The sequence below is a fragment of the Vipera ursinii genome, assembly GCF_947247035.1.
Source record: "Vipera ursinii genome assembly, chromosome: 2".
In the NCBI taxonomy this organism is placed as follows: Eukaryota; Metazoa; Chordata; class Lepidosauria; order Squamata; family Viperidae; genus Vipera; species Vipera ursinii.
In genome coordinates this window covers 223123501-223140898 of record NC_139513.1, presented here as the reverse complement: position 1 = coordinate 223140898, position 17398 = coordinate 223123501, and the positions used below count along the sequence as shown (strand labels likewise).

The window sequence follows — 17398 nt, the reverse complement described above, 5'->3', positions numbered from 1 at the left end:
ACTTAGTCCTAAAGCAGGGGTAGGCAACCTTGGTTCTTTTATGACTCGTGGACTTCAAATCCTGAGTCAGCTGTGCTTCTGGGAGTTGAAGTCCACGAGTCATAAAAGAGCCAAGGTTGCCTACCCCTGTGACCTAAAGGTTCATTGTTGCTAAGTTTGCATTCAGTCTGTATAATAGTTCTTCCGCAGCTATGATAGGCCCACAACTAAGGCCTCTCTGTTGTCTTTCTTCCTTTAGCTGAAAAAGTCCCTGTATTTCCTCGTAAGGAGCTTTATCTTCAGATGAAAGCATGTTTGGGACCCACCCAGCGTCGGTTGAAGGATGGGCAGCTGTATGCCTGTTTTAAATAAAGTTAATGTCAACATGCTTCTTCCTTCCTGAGAAGCAATTACTCCCAATTCTTTAGAATGCCGGGAATCTTTTTTCCCCTCCATCCTACAAATTACTCCACAAATGTGCAAGTCCTTACTATTTCCCTTCTCCACTCCAATTCTCTCAAGGGCTTTCGTTCTTTGTTTCCCACCCCTGCTTCCCATCAAGAAATTCCTGGTTGCTTTTTTCCCCTCCCAATGGTGTTTTCTTGGAAAGGGAAATTAGCCGAGTCATCTCCACTCTCCACTTGCTGTGACTGTTCAGGACTAGTTCCTCTTACTGCTTCCCAGGGGTTACTGCTGCAGAGTTAGGGAAGGGTGAGGAGAGATAAAGTGCTTTTGGGTTTTCGTTTTTGTAATAGCCAGCTTTATGCAGAGGGTGGGTTGCACTTCTGTGCTTGCTCACCCAATCTGAAAGAGCGGGGACTGACTTTAACAAGACTATTAAGAAAATTATATGACTGAGGAGTCATGTGGATTATTACTCCTAAGGAGGCTGGCCCTCCCACATGGAGCTTTTCTGAGCTGCCTTTGGGGTTTCCTTACTTGCAGCCATTCCAGGGCAGCCCGTAAAATGTCTTTTCTTGCCCCTTCATCCTGGCTCAGCTGGATATCTTTAAAGAGCAAGGCAGCCTGGACAAATCTTCTTTGTCTCACTTTTGCTGAGGGAGATTGTAGCCCAGCTCAGTCTGCGTTCAGCCATGCTCCCTCATGACCAATCAACCTGATCTGCCTGCTTGAAAAAAACCAGCATATCTAGACCTTAAATTCCATTAGTGTGCTGAAAAGTGTTCGTTGGCTATTATATACAAACAAAATATTTTTGCTCTAGAGAAATCAGGACAAAAATGCTGCTATTTTCCATTCGGTGGAGTTAAAAGTGCTTTCAACCCTTTACCCATTCTTGGGCGGGCAGAAAATTATTACAGGTAGTCCTCATTTATGAACCACCAGTGGGATTGGCAATTCAGTCACTAAACAGTCGCTGAGTCAACTGTGGCTGGTTTACAGTTTTACGTTGGCTTTCCTTTGCTTTACAGACCTGCAAAGGTTGTAAATGAGAGGACTGGCCACAAAGTTACTTTTTCATCATTGTCATAATTGTGAACAGTTGCAAAATGAGGTGATCACTAAATGAGAACTACCTGTACCATTTTAAAATTGACTACCCGCCCCCCCATTGCCAATTCCTATTGCACACCTCTTGCCGCTTTTCAGCCTCTCAAGAAGATCAAACAGGTAGCATCATAAACTATTTTTTTTCCTATTGTAAGGTACTGTAACAGTCTGAAAGTGCAAAAATCCCACCGTTTCTTTTTACCACCTGATTAATTACAGCAGATTCTTTCTAAGCTGCTTTTTCTGCCTGTTATTCAGTTGTGACCACCTCCTCCTTCTTTTATCTGCTCATTCCCCGGGCAGCATCTCTTACTCCCATCCTCCACACAGTCCATTATATCTCTGTTTTGATTCCCTGCCACTCCTGCCCTGATTTTCTGTGAACGGAGCAGGGTGAGCAAAGTGATTGGTTAATTCTTCAAGCTACGCTGCCCTTCCTCCTTTGCAGGCTACCAGCCGGTGAGAAAGACACCTCCAGCAGGATTGGTTCATCATCTTTAGAGTCTTTTAGATTTTGTCCATTGTCTTTAGATTCCTTCTATGTCCTTTTGCGGCACAGCCCATTCTAAGTCAAACCAAAGAAAGTTAAAAAGGAAAAAACAACAACAACTGGAAACTAAAGCAAACTTAGAAATTCTCTATTTTCCCATTTTTTTTTAATAGAGGCAATAAATACCAATTTCCAGATTGCTCCGTGTTTTTGTGTGTGAGGCAATAGAAGGGATTTGTCCCTCCCTCCGTTCCATTAAAATCCCATTTCAAGACTTGGCACATTTCTTACAAGTGTTGTCCAGTGATTTGAGGGGGTCAGTAGCTGACTGGACAGCTTCAAGTGGCCCACAGGCACCAGATGGATCATGGATACACTTGAATGGACTTCTGTCACACCTCAAAAAAACACCCCCAAAAAGGCTGTCGCCTTGAAAGGGGAAAAATGACTAACTCTGATTCACCTCTGGATGACCTAAGCCTGCCTCACTCACAGGCTGGAAATGAGACAAATGTACACTGCATGGGAAGAACTCCCAATATCATCAGCATTTCTATTATGATCAGATGCAAGTCAGGAAACTCCCACTGATGTGCAAACAAGAGGCAGATAATGGTTATTGCTGAAAATGAAACCAAATTCTGCTTCCTAGGGGGAAAAAACCCACTGTTATTGCTGCTCTGCTACTGCTGCTTTTTTATTTTAAAACAACCAGCTGGCTGTAAAGGAAGCAGAATCATTGCTTTCTGGTAGCATTTTAGACACTTAACTCAAGCTGGCACAGAGGGAAGTCTGTTTGTGAGAAATCAAGGGAAATCAACTGACACGGCTCTGGAGGTGAGTAGAATCTTGATATACAATAGTGGTTATCTCTGCAGAGTTCTAGAACAAGTTTCTCTAATGTGTTAGTCCTTTGCACTCAAGAGAATTCAGAAGAGGTCAAGTGCATGAAGGAAATGCACTAGATACCTGATGGCATCATTTGCATAGTGACATCCATGTACAACGTCTTTGTGGCATCCATCCGTCCACAGCCACCAGGAGGCATTTCTAGCCAGGGACTCAACTGCCTAAAGGCTCCCAGCCAAAGCCCTCTCCCTTGCCCGTCCAATTCTTGTTGTTGTAGGCAGCTTTCTCAGTAAAATCTTTCTGGGCACAAATCCAGGTTTTCTATGGGGTTTAATCCATCCTGTTTAGGGAAAACCTCTGCTCAGGGGCCCCAAGGAGAAAAGGAGGCATGCCTACTATTTATCCCATGTTTCTTTTGGACCAGGTTAAGACTGTCTTCTTTCCCAGGTGTATTTTAGTTTTTATTTTATTTTATTTTATTTTATTTATTTTATTATTTATTTTATTTATTTTATTTTATTTTATTTTATTTTATTTTATTTTATTATTTTATTTTTATTTTATTTTATTATTTTATTTTATTTTAAGGGTTTCTATTACATTGAGACTGAGAAATAGATGACAGAGAAGACAGAGATGATAGATAATACAGTAAATAGCTTATGTATGTTGCTGTTTACATAATTTTTATTTTATATAATTATTTTCAGTCCCCTATGATACACTGAGAATTCCAGGTATTGGATGGATTATAAAAGGTAACAGGTTGATCAAAATATTACTGGAATAGGAGTAGGAGCCTTCCTGTACTACAGCCATGAAAGCCTTCCCAAACCTGTAACTCACCAGATATATTGAATCTGATAAAATTCCGAGAGGGCAAATTTTAGTTAATGTTTTAAAAGCACTCTCAGAAGAATGTGACAAATAGTGGCAAAAGTGCAGAGATTCTGATATCATTTACAACAGAGGTCCCCAACCCCCGGGCTGTGGACCGGTACCGGGCCTGTGGCCTGCCAGAAATCGGGCCATGCAAACAAGCGAAGGTCAAACCATGGGATGCAGGTAGCACACGAAACCACACCCCTTCCAGTCCGTGAAAAAACCTCTCCCCACAGAACCAGTCCCCGGTGCCTAAAAGGTTGGTGGCCTCTGGTCTACGAAATGCCCTATCATTTGCCTTTGACTTTTCTGTTTGGGCATAATTTAAAGAAAAAAATCTACTTAAATCTCTGTACATATGCAGAGGAGGGTCATATTTCAGCTAACTTGTTAGGGCCATCTTCAAAAGCAAGTTTCTAGTCCAGATATAAAAGATAGTGCAAAATAGTTCTTGGTATCTACAGGGGCTTGGGGGTAGGGGGTTTACAGGAGTGCTCAGTGGGAGGACAAATGAAAAGTGCATGACCGCAGTTTGCTATAGTCACCACTGGAACCCAAGCACCAACCCATGTGCCAACAAGTCAGTAGAAGCTGAAAGAGTGACCGATAAACTCATGACTCCATCTCCATTTACTTTGAAAACTATTGCAGATTTGGGTTCCCAGACAGTCCTAATATTTATCCAAACCAGAATGCAGGAATTCTTTGGAAAAGGAAGTCATTCAGTAGAAAACATCCAATTTTGCTTTAGGAATACTGTACACAGGGCAAGACTAAGTACAGGAGCTATCTTGTCAGGCCCAGTTCTTTAATGACATCTAAACCTAGGAAAGCTGATGCAAAAAGGAAGCAGGCATCTCAATTACAGCCAAAGGATGCTGGCCAGTTGCCTTCTCCCCTCCCTCGGCGTCCCTTGTCTCTTTCCAAGCCTCTTCTGGGAAGCTCTGTGTAGATGCTATTGTTAGGTTCCTGCGACTGTTTTCATTCTTCATTTCACCTCTGTTGATTTTGTTCTCATGGTTGTTCCTTCCTCTGCTCTAATGGAGAAAGTAAAGTGGAATCCCCATTTAGGACTCAATCCTGTTCCATAATGCTCTTCCCTCTAACCATGACGAGGTCCTTGAGTCTTTAGGGGGGGAAAAAGCTGGATTAAACCACACAGGTACTATTTTTAATGCAAGGCTACCTTGACCACGAGGTCTGAATATCACGTGGTCCGAATCATCACACTGATGACTGGTGTTCCCAGTTCTGCTTTCTGTCATCCCAGAGGGCAGGATATAGGATTTGAAGTACAGGCAGGCAAGCTCTGATAGGAAGTGAGGGAGGGGAAAAAATCATAACAATAAGATGGTAGAACCAAACCAAAGAGTTGGTGGACTTGCCTTCACTGGCTGCAATCATGCAATTGTGCAGGAGCTGACAACTACCTACCCACAATAGCAGGGGTCTTCAAACTCGGCCCTTTTATGACTCATGGACTTCAACTCCCAGAATTCCTCAGCCAGCATGCCTGGCTGAGAAATTCTGGGAGTTGAAGTCCATGAGTCATAAAAGGGCCGAGTTTGAAGACCTCTGCACAATAGTTTAATTCAGAGCAGGGGGCTAGGTTCAGAAACTTGATAACCACCTCATTAGTGTTATGATTCTGCCTCACGCTGCCAATTTATAAAGCAATTCTCTCTCACGGGGAAAGGGGATCAGAAGCAGAAGAAACCATGAGCCTGCAGTATACACAAAAGGGAGGGAGGCAGGCAGGCATTGCCAATTTCCTCCCAAGGTTTAAAAATGTGTTTATTTTGCAAATCCTCTCCCACTGAAGCTATTGGAAAGGATTTGTTTGGAATGTGACTGGCAAAGAGGAGCAGCTTGGTTGGGTGAGGCAAAAGAGAAAGAAAAAAAGTAGATTTTTGTACATCCAAAGGTTTTCCAGCACAACAACAGAGCCAGCTTGGTTTAGTGATTTAAGGCACCAGGCTAGAAACTGGCTGGCTGACTTTAGGCCAGTCCTCTCTCTCTCTCAACCCAGCCCACCTGCCCAAAATTTAAGAGAGAATTTTTATAAAATGTTTTATAGGTGGCACTTAGACCCTAAAAAACTAGCAAGTATGTATCCGAACTGCCAGCCCAAATGTTGGAGGTGTGGTTGTGAGGATGCAACGTATTTTCACATATGGTGGACTTGTAAAAAAAAGTCAAAGCTTTTTGGATTAAAATTTGGTGGAATATGCAAAAGATATTGAAGAAAACCCAGCCCACCTCACAGGGAAAACAGGAGAAAGGAATATTAGGTATATTTGCCACCTTGAGTTACTTATAAAATAATAAAGGCGGGACAAAAACCATATAGATCAGGGGTGTCAAACTCAATTTCATTGAGGGCCGCATCAGCATTGCGGTTGCCCTCAGGGGGCCGGGTGGGTATGGCCAGAGTGGGCGTGGCCTACTGGGTGGGCGTGGCTAGAGTGCGTGTGGCCTACTGGGTGGGCATGGCCAGCTCTACATCGTTCACATCGGGGGTGCCTATGGGGGCCTGGGCAGGAGTGGGACAGATCTGATGGTCTCTGGCAGAAGGAGGGTCTCTGGGCCAGGGCCAAGGCAGAGGGGGCCGTTCCCTCACTGTTTCCAGGATGGCTCTCGCGGGCCGCATGAAACCACTTCGCGGGCCGCATCCGGCCCCCGGGCCTTGTGAAAGACAGCAGCAGCAAAGTTCTATGGAAGAATTTTTAAACTTGGAGACCAGCCCAGCAAAGTTTCTGCTGAATTATAAACTTCGCTCTCTCAATTCTCAAGATTGCCTTCAGACCTAGCCATGGACAGACATAGTCATTACTGCCATTGGGCAGTAAGATACAAATGCTGGCTCATTTCTTCTGATGAAACTGGAGTTGGAGGCAGCCAAATGTCTTGGGCTGCAGGTCTACCCAGTAACTTTCAAGGTCGGGGGACACACTGCAAATGAATCTGAGCATGGTCTCAATTGACAGGCATGCTTTTTTTTAGAAGACAGTAGGCTAAAGAGCCATTTCTCTGTGGCAAAGGAAAAAAAAAGATCTTCCTACTTCTATTATCAATTGTTGTTTTTAAGTCCTCAGTAAATTAGCTTTTACTGACAGAAACAGTGCAAAGCACCTTAGCTGCTGAAGTATTATGATATTAATGAATGTCACTCTTTTTTAAAGATATTTCTGGAAAAATGGCCAAGTTCCTACCATTTCTGCTCTTTGCAACCCAGCTTTCTTTGACAGCAGGTGAGTTTTCTATTGGACATTTTCCAATAATATTCTCAGAATTGTCCACCAAATTTAGAATTTCAGATTTGTGCCAGAACTTTAAGCTGTTCACTACTCCCTAAAAATTCAGGTCAGGAGAACTGTTGCATAATGGGCTTTCAGCCAAAGTGAATCAATGTTGTAGTGCTTTGGTGTGGCCATGCTCCTTTGGGTACAAACCCTGTTGCAATTTAGTAGGAGATATTCAAAAGGACAAGTGTTATTGCTTGTGTCTGTTCCGTTCAACCAGCATAAAAGAAGTTCCAAACTTACCTGGAGTACCAGCAAAAAAATATATGAGAATATTTGCAGCTCAGGTTTGAACTGTGGCATCCCTGATGCTCTCTGGGCTTGGTTGTTTTCTTGCAGAGGTTTCATTACTCAACTAGTAACATCATCGGTGCTAGAAAGATTTGCTGTCTGTTTGTATACAAGTGGCTTGCCCCATCAGTATTGGTGAGAGCGATCTTGATATTCCCTTGATTATTGCTATTGTTTACTGTTTGATTGTCTGAGTTGCTGGTTCCTTGATTGGGGTATTGTTTACCTAGTTAGGTAATGAAATGTATGCAAAAAACCAACCGAGCTCAGATATGACCGAGGATTCCATGTATCTGGAGTAATCTCCAAAGGATTTGTTCCGGTTATAGATTCAAACTCATGGTAAGCAGCTAGGAACCAAAGGCCTTCTGGGAAAGAAGCCATATCTAACAGGTTTGGGGGAATCCGCTGGAACCACCAACCTGACAGGGCACCAGTGTGCACTGAAGGTCTCTCCTTCAACAACCCTTTCTTGTGTCTCACCTGGACTTTTCATTTTGTAACTCACCACGTAGCCATGTTAGGTTTATGAGAAGGGAAGACCATCCTTGGGGCATTCATTAGGCCTTCACATTCACAGTCTGAATACCAAATACCAGCAAAAATTCTTTCCCCACACCCCAATTCATGCTATTGAGGATTTCCATTTCTAGAATTATAGATTTTTTAGAATCCTCTTCTCGATACGCACAGATCTTTAAAATTAGCATAACATGTGTTTTAGTAATCATCACTAGAAGAAAAATGTTACTAATCACTTTACTGTAATATCTGCAAAAAAATCTTTTTTTTAATATGCCTGGAATGTCTCACAGTAATCTCCCTGTTTATGGATCATGTGAAATGGGTCGTAAAAATAAAACACCGGCTAGAAATTAGGGACTCTTCACAATGAAATTGTTTCAAAGAGCCCATCTCGAGTGTCTTTCTGCACTGTCTTTGGCTGCTTCTCAATTTAGAAGCAGCTGTCATGCTCAGCTCTGCTCAGCTTCTCATTCTCCTTTTTCTAATTTTCAAATTTAAATGCATTGCTTCTCATTTTTGCATCAGTTCAAATCAAAAAGAAAAAAAGGGATCTGATTAGAAATATTTCCCCATTTTTGTATCTTTTTCTCCTAATAGTTCTATGTTTGGTAGACATTGGCGGCCACGGAGGCACTTGACCGAGTTGTACCCTTGCGGCCCTTGACCCGGTGCAGATCCCAGTGGGCTCCATGGTTTTCCACGGAGCTCAGGGAGATGAAGCATCGGAGACGGGGCCTAGAGAGCTGTTGGAGATCCAGCCGGTCTGAATCTGACCGATTGCGACTAAGGTCCTCTACGAGGTCTTATCTCGCGGCAATGAGGGCGGCAAGGTCTAATTACTTTGCTACCCTCATCGCCCAGATAACCGCCCGGCTGCCCTGTTTAGGGTGACCTGCTCCCTCCTTAATCAGGAGGTGAGGGAGGAGCCCTTGCAGGGTCGTGCCGAGGAGTTTAGCCAACATCTGTCGGACAAAATCGCTCAGATCCGGACCGGCTTGGACTCCAACTGGGCAGAGTCTGACGATGAGGACATGGGCGGTCTTGGTGATGTCATCTGGGAGGAGTTCAATCCTGTGACTCTGGAAGATGTGGACAGGATCATGGGGAAGCTGAGCCCCACCACGTGTTTATTGGACTCCTGGCTGGTTTATTGGGCTCGGGATGGGACACGAGGCTGGATCCAGGCAGTGATAACTGCTTCCTTGAGTGAGGGTAGTTTTCCCGCCGCCTTGAAGGAGGCGGTGGTGAGACCCCTTCTTAAGAAGCCTGCCCTGGCCCCAGCTGTATTAAACAACTTTCGTCCGGTCTCCAACCTTCGCTTTCTTGCGAAGGTTGTTGAGAGTGTGGTGGCGCATCAGCTCCTTTTGTTCCTGGAGGAAGCTGATTATCTGGACCCGTGCCAATCGGGTTTCAGGCCCGGGTACAGCACGGAGATGGCATTGGTTGCTCTGGTGAATGATCTCTGGCGGGCTCGGGACAGGGGTTGTTCTTCTGTCCTAGTCCTATTAGACCTCTCAGCGGCTTTTGATACCATCGACCATGGTATTTTGCTGCGGCATCTCAGGGGGTTGGGAGTGGGAGGCACTGTATTTCAGTGGTTCTCCTCCTACCTTCTGGGACGTTCGCAGTCGGTGTTGGCAGGGGGGCAGAGGTCGACCTCGAGGCCTCTCGTTTGTGGAGTTCCTCAGGGGTTGGTCCTCTCGCCTCTCCTGTTCAACATCTATATGAAGCCTCTGGGTGAGATCATTCGTGGTTTTGGAGTTGGGTATCACCAGTACGCTGATGATACCCAGCTTTTCATTTCGACCCCAAAGCACCCCAGTGATGCCCTCAACGTGATGTCCTGTTGCCTGGAGGCGGTCCGGGTCTGGATGGGGAGGAACAGGCTTCGGCTCAACCCTGACAAGACTGAGTGGCTGTCCGTACCGGCATCTCGGGAAATTCGGATTGTTCCACCTCTTGCTATGGGGGGTGAGTTATTGCCCCCCATAGATAATGGCTCACAACTTGGGTGTCCTCCTAGATTCACAGCTCTCCTTAGAATATCATATAGCAGCTGTGACTAGGGGGGCCTTCGCCCAGGTTCGCCTGGTGCACCAGTTGCGGCCCTATCTGGACCGGGATGCCTTGCGTATGGTCACTCATGTGCTCATGACCTCTCATTTAGACTACTGCAATGCTCTCTACATGGGGCTGCCCTTGAGGACCACTCGGAGGCTTCAGCTGGTGCAGAAAGCAGCCGCACGAGTTGTGTCAGGGGTCTCCTGATACTCCCATGTTACACCTCTGCTCCGTGAGCTGCATTGGCTTCCAGTTGCCCTCCGGGTGAGATTCAAGGTGCTGGTGATGACCTATAAAGCCCTACATGGCATGGGTCCGGATTACCTACGGGAGCACCTGCTGCCGGCGTCAACTTCCCTTCGTCCAGTGCGCTCCCACAGAGAGGGCCTCCTCAGGGTGCCACCGGTCAGAGAATGTCGACTGGTGACCCCCAGGGGGAGGGCGTTCTCTGTGGGCGCGCCAGACCTTTGGAACTGCTTACCGGTTGAGCTCTGGATGGCTCCCGACCTTCGCTCCTTCCGCCGTGATCTGAAAACTTATTTATTCGAACAAGCCGGCCTGGTCTGATAGGTTTGGGGTTTTAATATTGATTTTAATTATCTATTGCATTGGGCATAATTATTTAATTTTCTTTTAACTTTTGTACCTTGTATTTTTGATATTTATTGCCCTGTACACCACCCTGAGTCAAATAAATATAAATATATAAATATATTTTTCCTAACATTTTATATATATATATATGCACCTTTCATTGATTTAGGATTTTTTTCCACTCTATCAGTAAAAGTACAGCCAGCAAAAAAAAAATTGGTTTGCATACCAGAAATGGAAAGGATATTACTGAATAAATCTACATTAAAATGAGGACCAAAGGAAATGACTATTTCTGAGATTACAGTTACTCATCTAGAAAGCCTGTAATGATTAAGACTGTCCCCTTAGTCCTTTACAGTTGACTCCGCTTCTCAGATTTACATTATGGGAGCAACAAGGACTATGAGCACATGAATCCCTTAGAAAAACATGTCGCACAAATATAAACCACAGGCATTCAATTGATTAGAGATCAATTATATAAAGTATATATAAAGAGATCAAATCCACTTCTTTCTAGCACTGATTATTGTTACCTAGTTTGATAATGAAACATCTACAAGAAAACAACCAAGCTCATAGAGCATTGAAGACCTCACATTTTAGTTAGTATAAACCTTGGTGGTTGTGTTTCATTTATATGGAAATGCACATATTTAGATATTCAACTTATTTAGGTGTTTGCAAAATACTGAGAAGAGAATATTTGTAGCTCAGGGTTGAACTGTGGGGTCCTTGGTGCTACAGCACTGATGATGTTACCTAGTTTGATAATGAAATATCTGCAAGAAAACAACCAGGTTCAGAGAGCACCAAGGACCCCACATGATTAGAGGTGTATCTGCAGGCTCCTACTTAACTGAGTTACAATGCACATATTTCTGAATAAAAATGTTAATTGCCTGGTGGATACTCAAGTTCTTTTTTTTCTTTTTTCCCCCCAGCTTTATTCCGAGTGAGTGTTATTCAGCCTCATTACTCTGCAGAATATGGAAGCAATGTGACTATAGGATGTCGCTTTCCAACTGATAACTCCCTGAATCTGACACAGTTGAATATTTTCTGGCAGCAAAAATTGTCAGATGAAGCCAAGGAAGTTTACAAGCTCCAAAATGGACGAGAAGACCTGTCAGGGCAACACCGACATTTTCAAGGAAGAGCTACATTATTATATGAGGAATTGAAAAGAGGCTATTCTATGTTGCATATCACCCATCTAAGGATCACAGATGCTGGACGTTACCTTTGTGTTGTCAACTATCGTGAAGCTGATTACAAGTACATTGACTTGAAAATTGAAGGTTAGTAGCCATAGAATGTCAGGGGCAAAAAGCCGAATGATTTGCCATTATTTATCAGTCAGAATTTCAGGATATGCTTTTACATATTTAGCACTGAAGACTACCTGTAGGAGAAAAGATGTATTAATCTAGGGTGGCCAAAAATCTGAAGGAGTATACCTTGATAAAAATGGTTAGCCTGGAAATTGCTACCCTACTCCTTTTTAAAGACTTGGTATATTAATCCATTATGCAGGTAGAATTGTGTCAAAGTACATGGGGATTATGGGTCCTCTTTGCTCCTTCTCTGCTGACTTCATACTACAGAGACAAGATCTCAAGTGTGGGGTTATTTTACTTACAATAGCTGTCATTTATTTTAGAAGATCATGTAGAGGGTCTACACACCCAGCCATGGAAGGAAGCTATCCAAGGAAAGCAGTCTGGTTATGTTCCAACAAAGTGACCCAGATGGCATTGGGGGAGACCAGGGTCATCTCCAGTCTCCCTCACACTCTTGTAATCATGGAAGGCTAAGGCTCATTGTTGTCATCATTTGTTTCATAACAAATAATCAGGTTAACCTTCTTCATATCTTCTCAATTATGCCTATGAATATCCACAGAAGAAGTGAGATTCTACTTCCTGCCTCCTATTTTTATGGCTTTGCAGAAATTTCCCTGGAAGGGAAGTTCTGAAGTTAGCTCTCCCCACCCCCAATCTTGAAAAAGACATCCTGACTTACATTTTATATTGTAGCACCTGGCATTTTTCACCTTTGTATCAGAAGGGTGAAATGTTAATGAATAGTTTACCTTTAGCATGCAGATTTTTTAATAATGCAAGTGGGAGTTGGTGTGTCCATTAATAACTATCAAAATGTAGCAGGCAGCAAGAGATATTTAAAACCTTTCTTCTTTTATGTGGCCATGATCAAAATGGCTCCTTCTAAACTTTTGTTATTGGAAGGAAAACTGCTAATAATACCATTGTATTTTTCTCCCCAAACACTTTTTAAAGACTTGCACAGTGAATGAAAAGGTGCATTTAACAAAATCAGCACAAAATATATTTCCTTGTATAATGCTTTTGTCAATCACCTCCAAAGTGGGGGGGGGGAAACTAACAATGGTAGAGAAATATCTGAAAGAAAGGTCTGAAACATGGAGAGAACTTGAGTAATTGTTGTGCTTTATTTCTTTTTTTATGTAGCACCTTACAAGAGGATAAACATTCAGGGAAGAAAAGAAGAGGAAGACTACATCTTAATTTGCCAGTCAGAAGGGTACCCCAGGGCTGACGTTCTTTGGCTTTATGAAAACAGAATCAATGACACAATATTTGCAAACACTTCATATAAGCTGACGGACACAGGACTTTTCAACGTAACCAGTGTCTTGAGAATCAGACCAAGCGCTCCTGGGAATTACAGCTGCATATTCCAAAATAAGGAATTGAGGCAAACATCAGCTTACAGAACAGTATTTCTAATAGGTAAAAAGATTAATGCATTGATTATGTGGGAGTTTAATCCTTGCAGAACTGGAAAGGCTAGGATTCCAAGCATCAAAATGGCAAAGAATAAAATAAAAATGGAGAGAGAGAACTGGCCTGCAACATTGAAGAAACGTGTGGATAATCACTAAGGAACCTGAACGTAGGATAGCTAAAAGGTCAAAGATGTAATGGGCTAAAATCTAGGAAGAATAATTGAATGTAGCCAAGACTGGAAGGAAACCATGGGCAGAGAAAATGGGTGATATTTTTTTTCTTCTGAAACATAGTGAAGAATTATTCTAATCCAATCTACCAATTATTTTGTCTCCTTCTCTCAGAGCTACAGATTGGATATCAGATAAAATTGCAGCCTTAGGACTTTAGTGTAGAATTGATGCATTTCAGATTCCAAAGAACTTCCATTTTTTTAAAAAAAACATGCAAAATTTCAGTATTAGTGGAGACATGTGGAATATCTCACAAGCTGTTTAAAATCAAATGGAGCACCCAATGCATGCATTATACATCTATCTCTTCCCAGTAGCCTTAAATCCACTTCTCTTCTTAGTCATATCTTTCCTTATCTTTCATCTTAACAATCATTACTAAATGATTACTAAAATCTTCTCTTGGGTCATACACTGCTATCCAAATGTATGTCAGAAATTCCTTCTGCATATTTGCATGTCATTTTCAAGATGAGTGTTTATGCAGGGCTAAGAATGGTGTGATGTATTCTGGTTAGAGACAGATTATAAGCAAGGTAGAGCATGCCAGTTTGGTGGCACCAGATAAGGCACCAAGTTAAAACCTGGGAAACTGTGAGCTCTAGTACTGCCCGAGGCACAAAAAAAGCTGAGTGACTCTCTGCATCTCAGCTCTAGGATGCAAGCAATGGCAAATCACTTCCGAAATCTTGCCAAGGAAACCACAAACAGGAGTCAAAGCTAACTTGAAGGCATAGAAGAAACACCATCTGAAATAGACAGCTCAGCATTGTCTGAATACGCAGCCAGAATACTGCAATGGAATTTGGACTGGACAAATATGCCACCCTTATCATCAACAAGAGGGAAATAGTACAAACTGAAGCAATCAAGATGTTCAATGGAAACAACATCAAGAGTCCGGTTGAATACAGTGATTACAAATACCCGGACATCCTTTAAGATAACAACATCAAGCACAATGAAGTCAAGAAGAAGGCTAGAAGCAAATACATTACAAAAATAAAGACCATAAAAGTCCAGACTAAGTGGAGGAAATAGCAAGGCGATTACTACCTGGGCAGTTGCAATCATTAGATACACAGCTGGAAGAGTGGACTAGACTCACCCAAAGCTAAAAGAACTAAAAGCATCCTTAATTCTATAATATATGGCGGGGTCCTCAATCTTGGCAACTTTAAGACTTGTGGACTTCAAATCCCAGAATTCCTCAGCCAGCTTTGCTGGGAATTGAAGTCCACAAAGTTGCCAAGGTTGAGGACCCCTGATATATGGGACCAAACATTTTCCAGTAAGAGGGATTAAAGGAATCTTACAGATGAACAGGAGAAAAAGGTACACATGATGACCTAGAAAGAGACTAGGCTTGAAAAGAAAAAATGTTCAATTTTGATAAACATAGCATATAGTATTCTAGCATTTGTGAAAATCAGAGACCAAAGGGATTGTACTATATCAAAGAAACCCTTGAAACATGGCTGGTCAATGTCTTTTACTTTAAGAGCTATACAAATTGTCAGTACCTTGGAAGTTGCAGTGTGCTTGCTTCTGATTCTCCAATATCCACTCTGTATATTTTTGGTCCCTCTACCTTAAAATGTCTCTGACCATTTCCCCTGGTTTTCAGCATGTTGGAAATGTTTTATTTTGAATCCCATGGGACCTCTGTATTTGTCAAGCATACTACTTTGGTTGAACCAATTTACTGTCTTAGCTCTACTTACTTGAGTTATGGGCCCTGGGAGACTAATACTCAGGCGATTTATTGGTGCATTATTGCAAAAGTGGAATCCTTTTAGGGTATTGTCAACCCAATGAATATTTTGCTGGCTTAGAGTTACTTCTTCCAAGGCAGCAATACAATAATTATCTAAGGGGCAATATCTGCTAAAATCTGACTTGCATTGACCTGTGAAATTAACTCATCTATCATTTTCAAACTGAATCTTAAATGCCAGTAATTTTATGTTCTAGAACATGGGTCAGCAACCTGAAACAGGGAAAGAGCCACTCGGAACCAGTTCCCTCACAAAAGGGAAAACTGGGAACCGCAAAAAATGTGTGCGCATGTGCGCACATGCGCACATGCACAGAACAGGGGTTGACTGAAGAGTGGAGCCAAGGCAAGATATGCACCTACCCTGCCCCCTCTGCTCTCATTCACTCACGTTTTGTTTGGAAAAGCTTCTCTCTCGCTCTCATTCAATCGAAAGGCCAGCCGCAGCGCCTCCATTGACTTCTATGGGGATGCTTGGCAATGAAGGGGCCGATTGAAACCGCTCCCGTTAGTGCTGCTACTGCTAAATTTTCCACTTGCTGCTTGGTTCTGATGGAACCGGAAAACCTCCGGATGCCACTGCTGGGGGTGGAAGAGGCTGCCCGGGTTCGGCCGTAGCGGAAGCCGACAGTAGCGGTGGAGGTGGCAGCAAGAGAGACGCTGGAGGTCTGTCGCATCTCCATCAGCCTCTGCCTCCCCCGCAGAAACAAATTCCTGGGCCGACCCCCATGGCAGCAGCGCGCCCCAAGGGCTGAGCAATCGTTCCGGCGATGGTTGCTGCTGTTGGGGTGGCCTAGTGCACTCGCTGAGAGATGCTGGAGGTGCACTCCCCCTCCCCAGCACGCCCCATCTGACTGACCCACTCACCTTTCCAGCAGTCCTCCTGTCTCTTCCTCCGCTGCCGCCATGTGCAGCCCGAGGAAGAAAAGAGGTTTGTGGGCAGTCCCACAAACAGCTTGTGGGAAGTCCCACAAACCAAAGAACTTCAACCAATCAATTCAAGGTTTCGCAAGGTGTTTTTTTTCCCATGAGAAGTTTGAATTGATTGGTTGAACTTTTTTAGTCCCACTTTTTTTTTTTGGACTGCACATTGCAGAGGACTGGGAGCCGCATTCGGCTCCCGAGCCACGGGTTGCAGACCTGTGTTCTAGAAGATCAATGTTTGTCAAACTTGGTAACTTAAAGTGTATGAACTTCACCTCCCAGAATTCCCCAGCAGCCAAAATCCCTGTTCCATCCATTTTTAATTATTTTAGTTTTAACCAAAAATATCAAACAGAAAGCTGGCAAAGAAAGTGCCAGTTTCTACCTTCATCTTTGTTTTACAAAAATGTCTCTGAGACTTAAATAGGACTCACAGACATTCTTCAAAGTTGAAAATGGTGGATGGAATACAATGATAAATGTGTCTACCAACTTCCTCCCAAATAAAAAAAATATAGACAGATAGTGGAGAGTGTTATGGATAGCTAGGATTTTGCTTTAAGTGGGTGTTTTGAAGTTAAGCTCAGTTCTATAGTCATGTTGTGAACAAGCAAGTCCTTACCATAACAATCATGCTGTAAAGGGTCACATTTCTGTGATATATAAAGCATCCTGGTGCCATGGTAAGGATTATGAAAACAGATGCAGATACCCAGTTTCTTAGACTTAACAATAGAGAATCAGGTTTTCTACAAAATCCCAACAGATGGTATTTTCTTGTTTACAGATCAAAGAAATGCTTCAGGCACTTGGAAAAATTCCATGAACTTGTTTATCCCAACAGTTTTGTATAGTGCTATGATTCTATTTACTATCACTGAAGTCTAAGGGAAAATTTAACAAATTTGCATACCTAGAAAGGTAAGTGTCTATTAGTTTTCCAATTAAATTTGTAATTTAACTCCGTTTATTAACTTAAGTATTTATCGCTTAGCAGTTATATAATACTAATGTATTTATTGGGAGCCTTTAATCCACATTTATCAGCACATGGCTGTGTGATCATGTGTGAGTTTAGCAGCTAAGCAAGAAATCCTGGTTACTATTCTGATGGGAAACCTGCTTTGTGGCTGGATGTACAATAGATAGATAGTCCAAAACTGTAGACAGGGGGGGATGGCAATCACATACTATTGCCAAGAAGA

The 17398-nt window shown here is 42.9% G+C and overlaps 1 protein-coding gene across 1 annotated transcript; it reads left to right on the top strand.

Annotated features, from left to right (window-relative positions):
• Positions 1–6875: 6875 nt before the first annotated feature.
• Positions 6876–17081, top strand: CD274 (CD274 molecule; the record flags this gene model as incomplete). The annotated part of the gene is made up of 4 exons (XM_083351160.1): positions 6876–6963; positions 11433–11789; positions 12981–13262; positions 16981–17081. The coding sequence occupies 4 exons, from the start codon at positions 6876–6878 to the stop codon at positions 17079–17081; spliced, it is 828 nt and encodes a 275-aa protein (XP_083207286.1).
• Between the last annotated feature and the right edge of the window lie 317 nt (positions 17082–17398).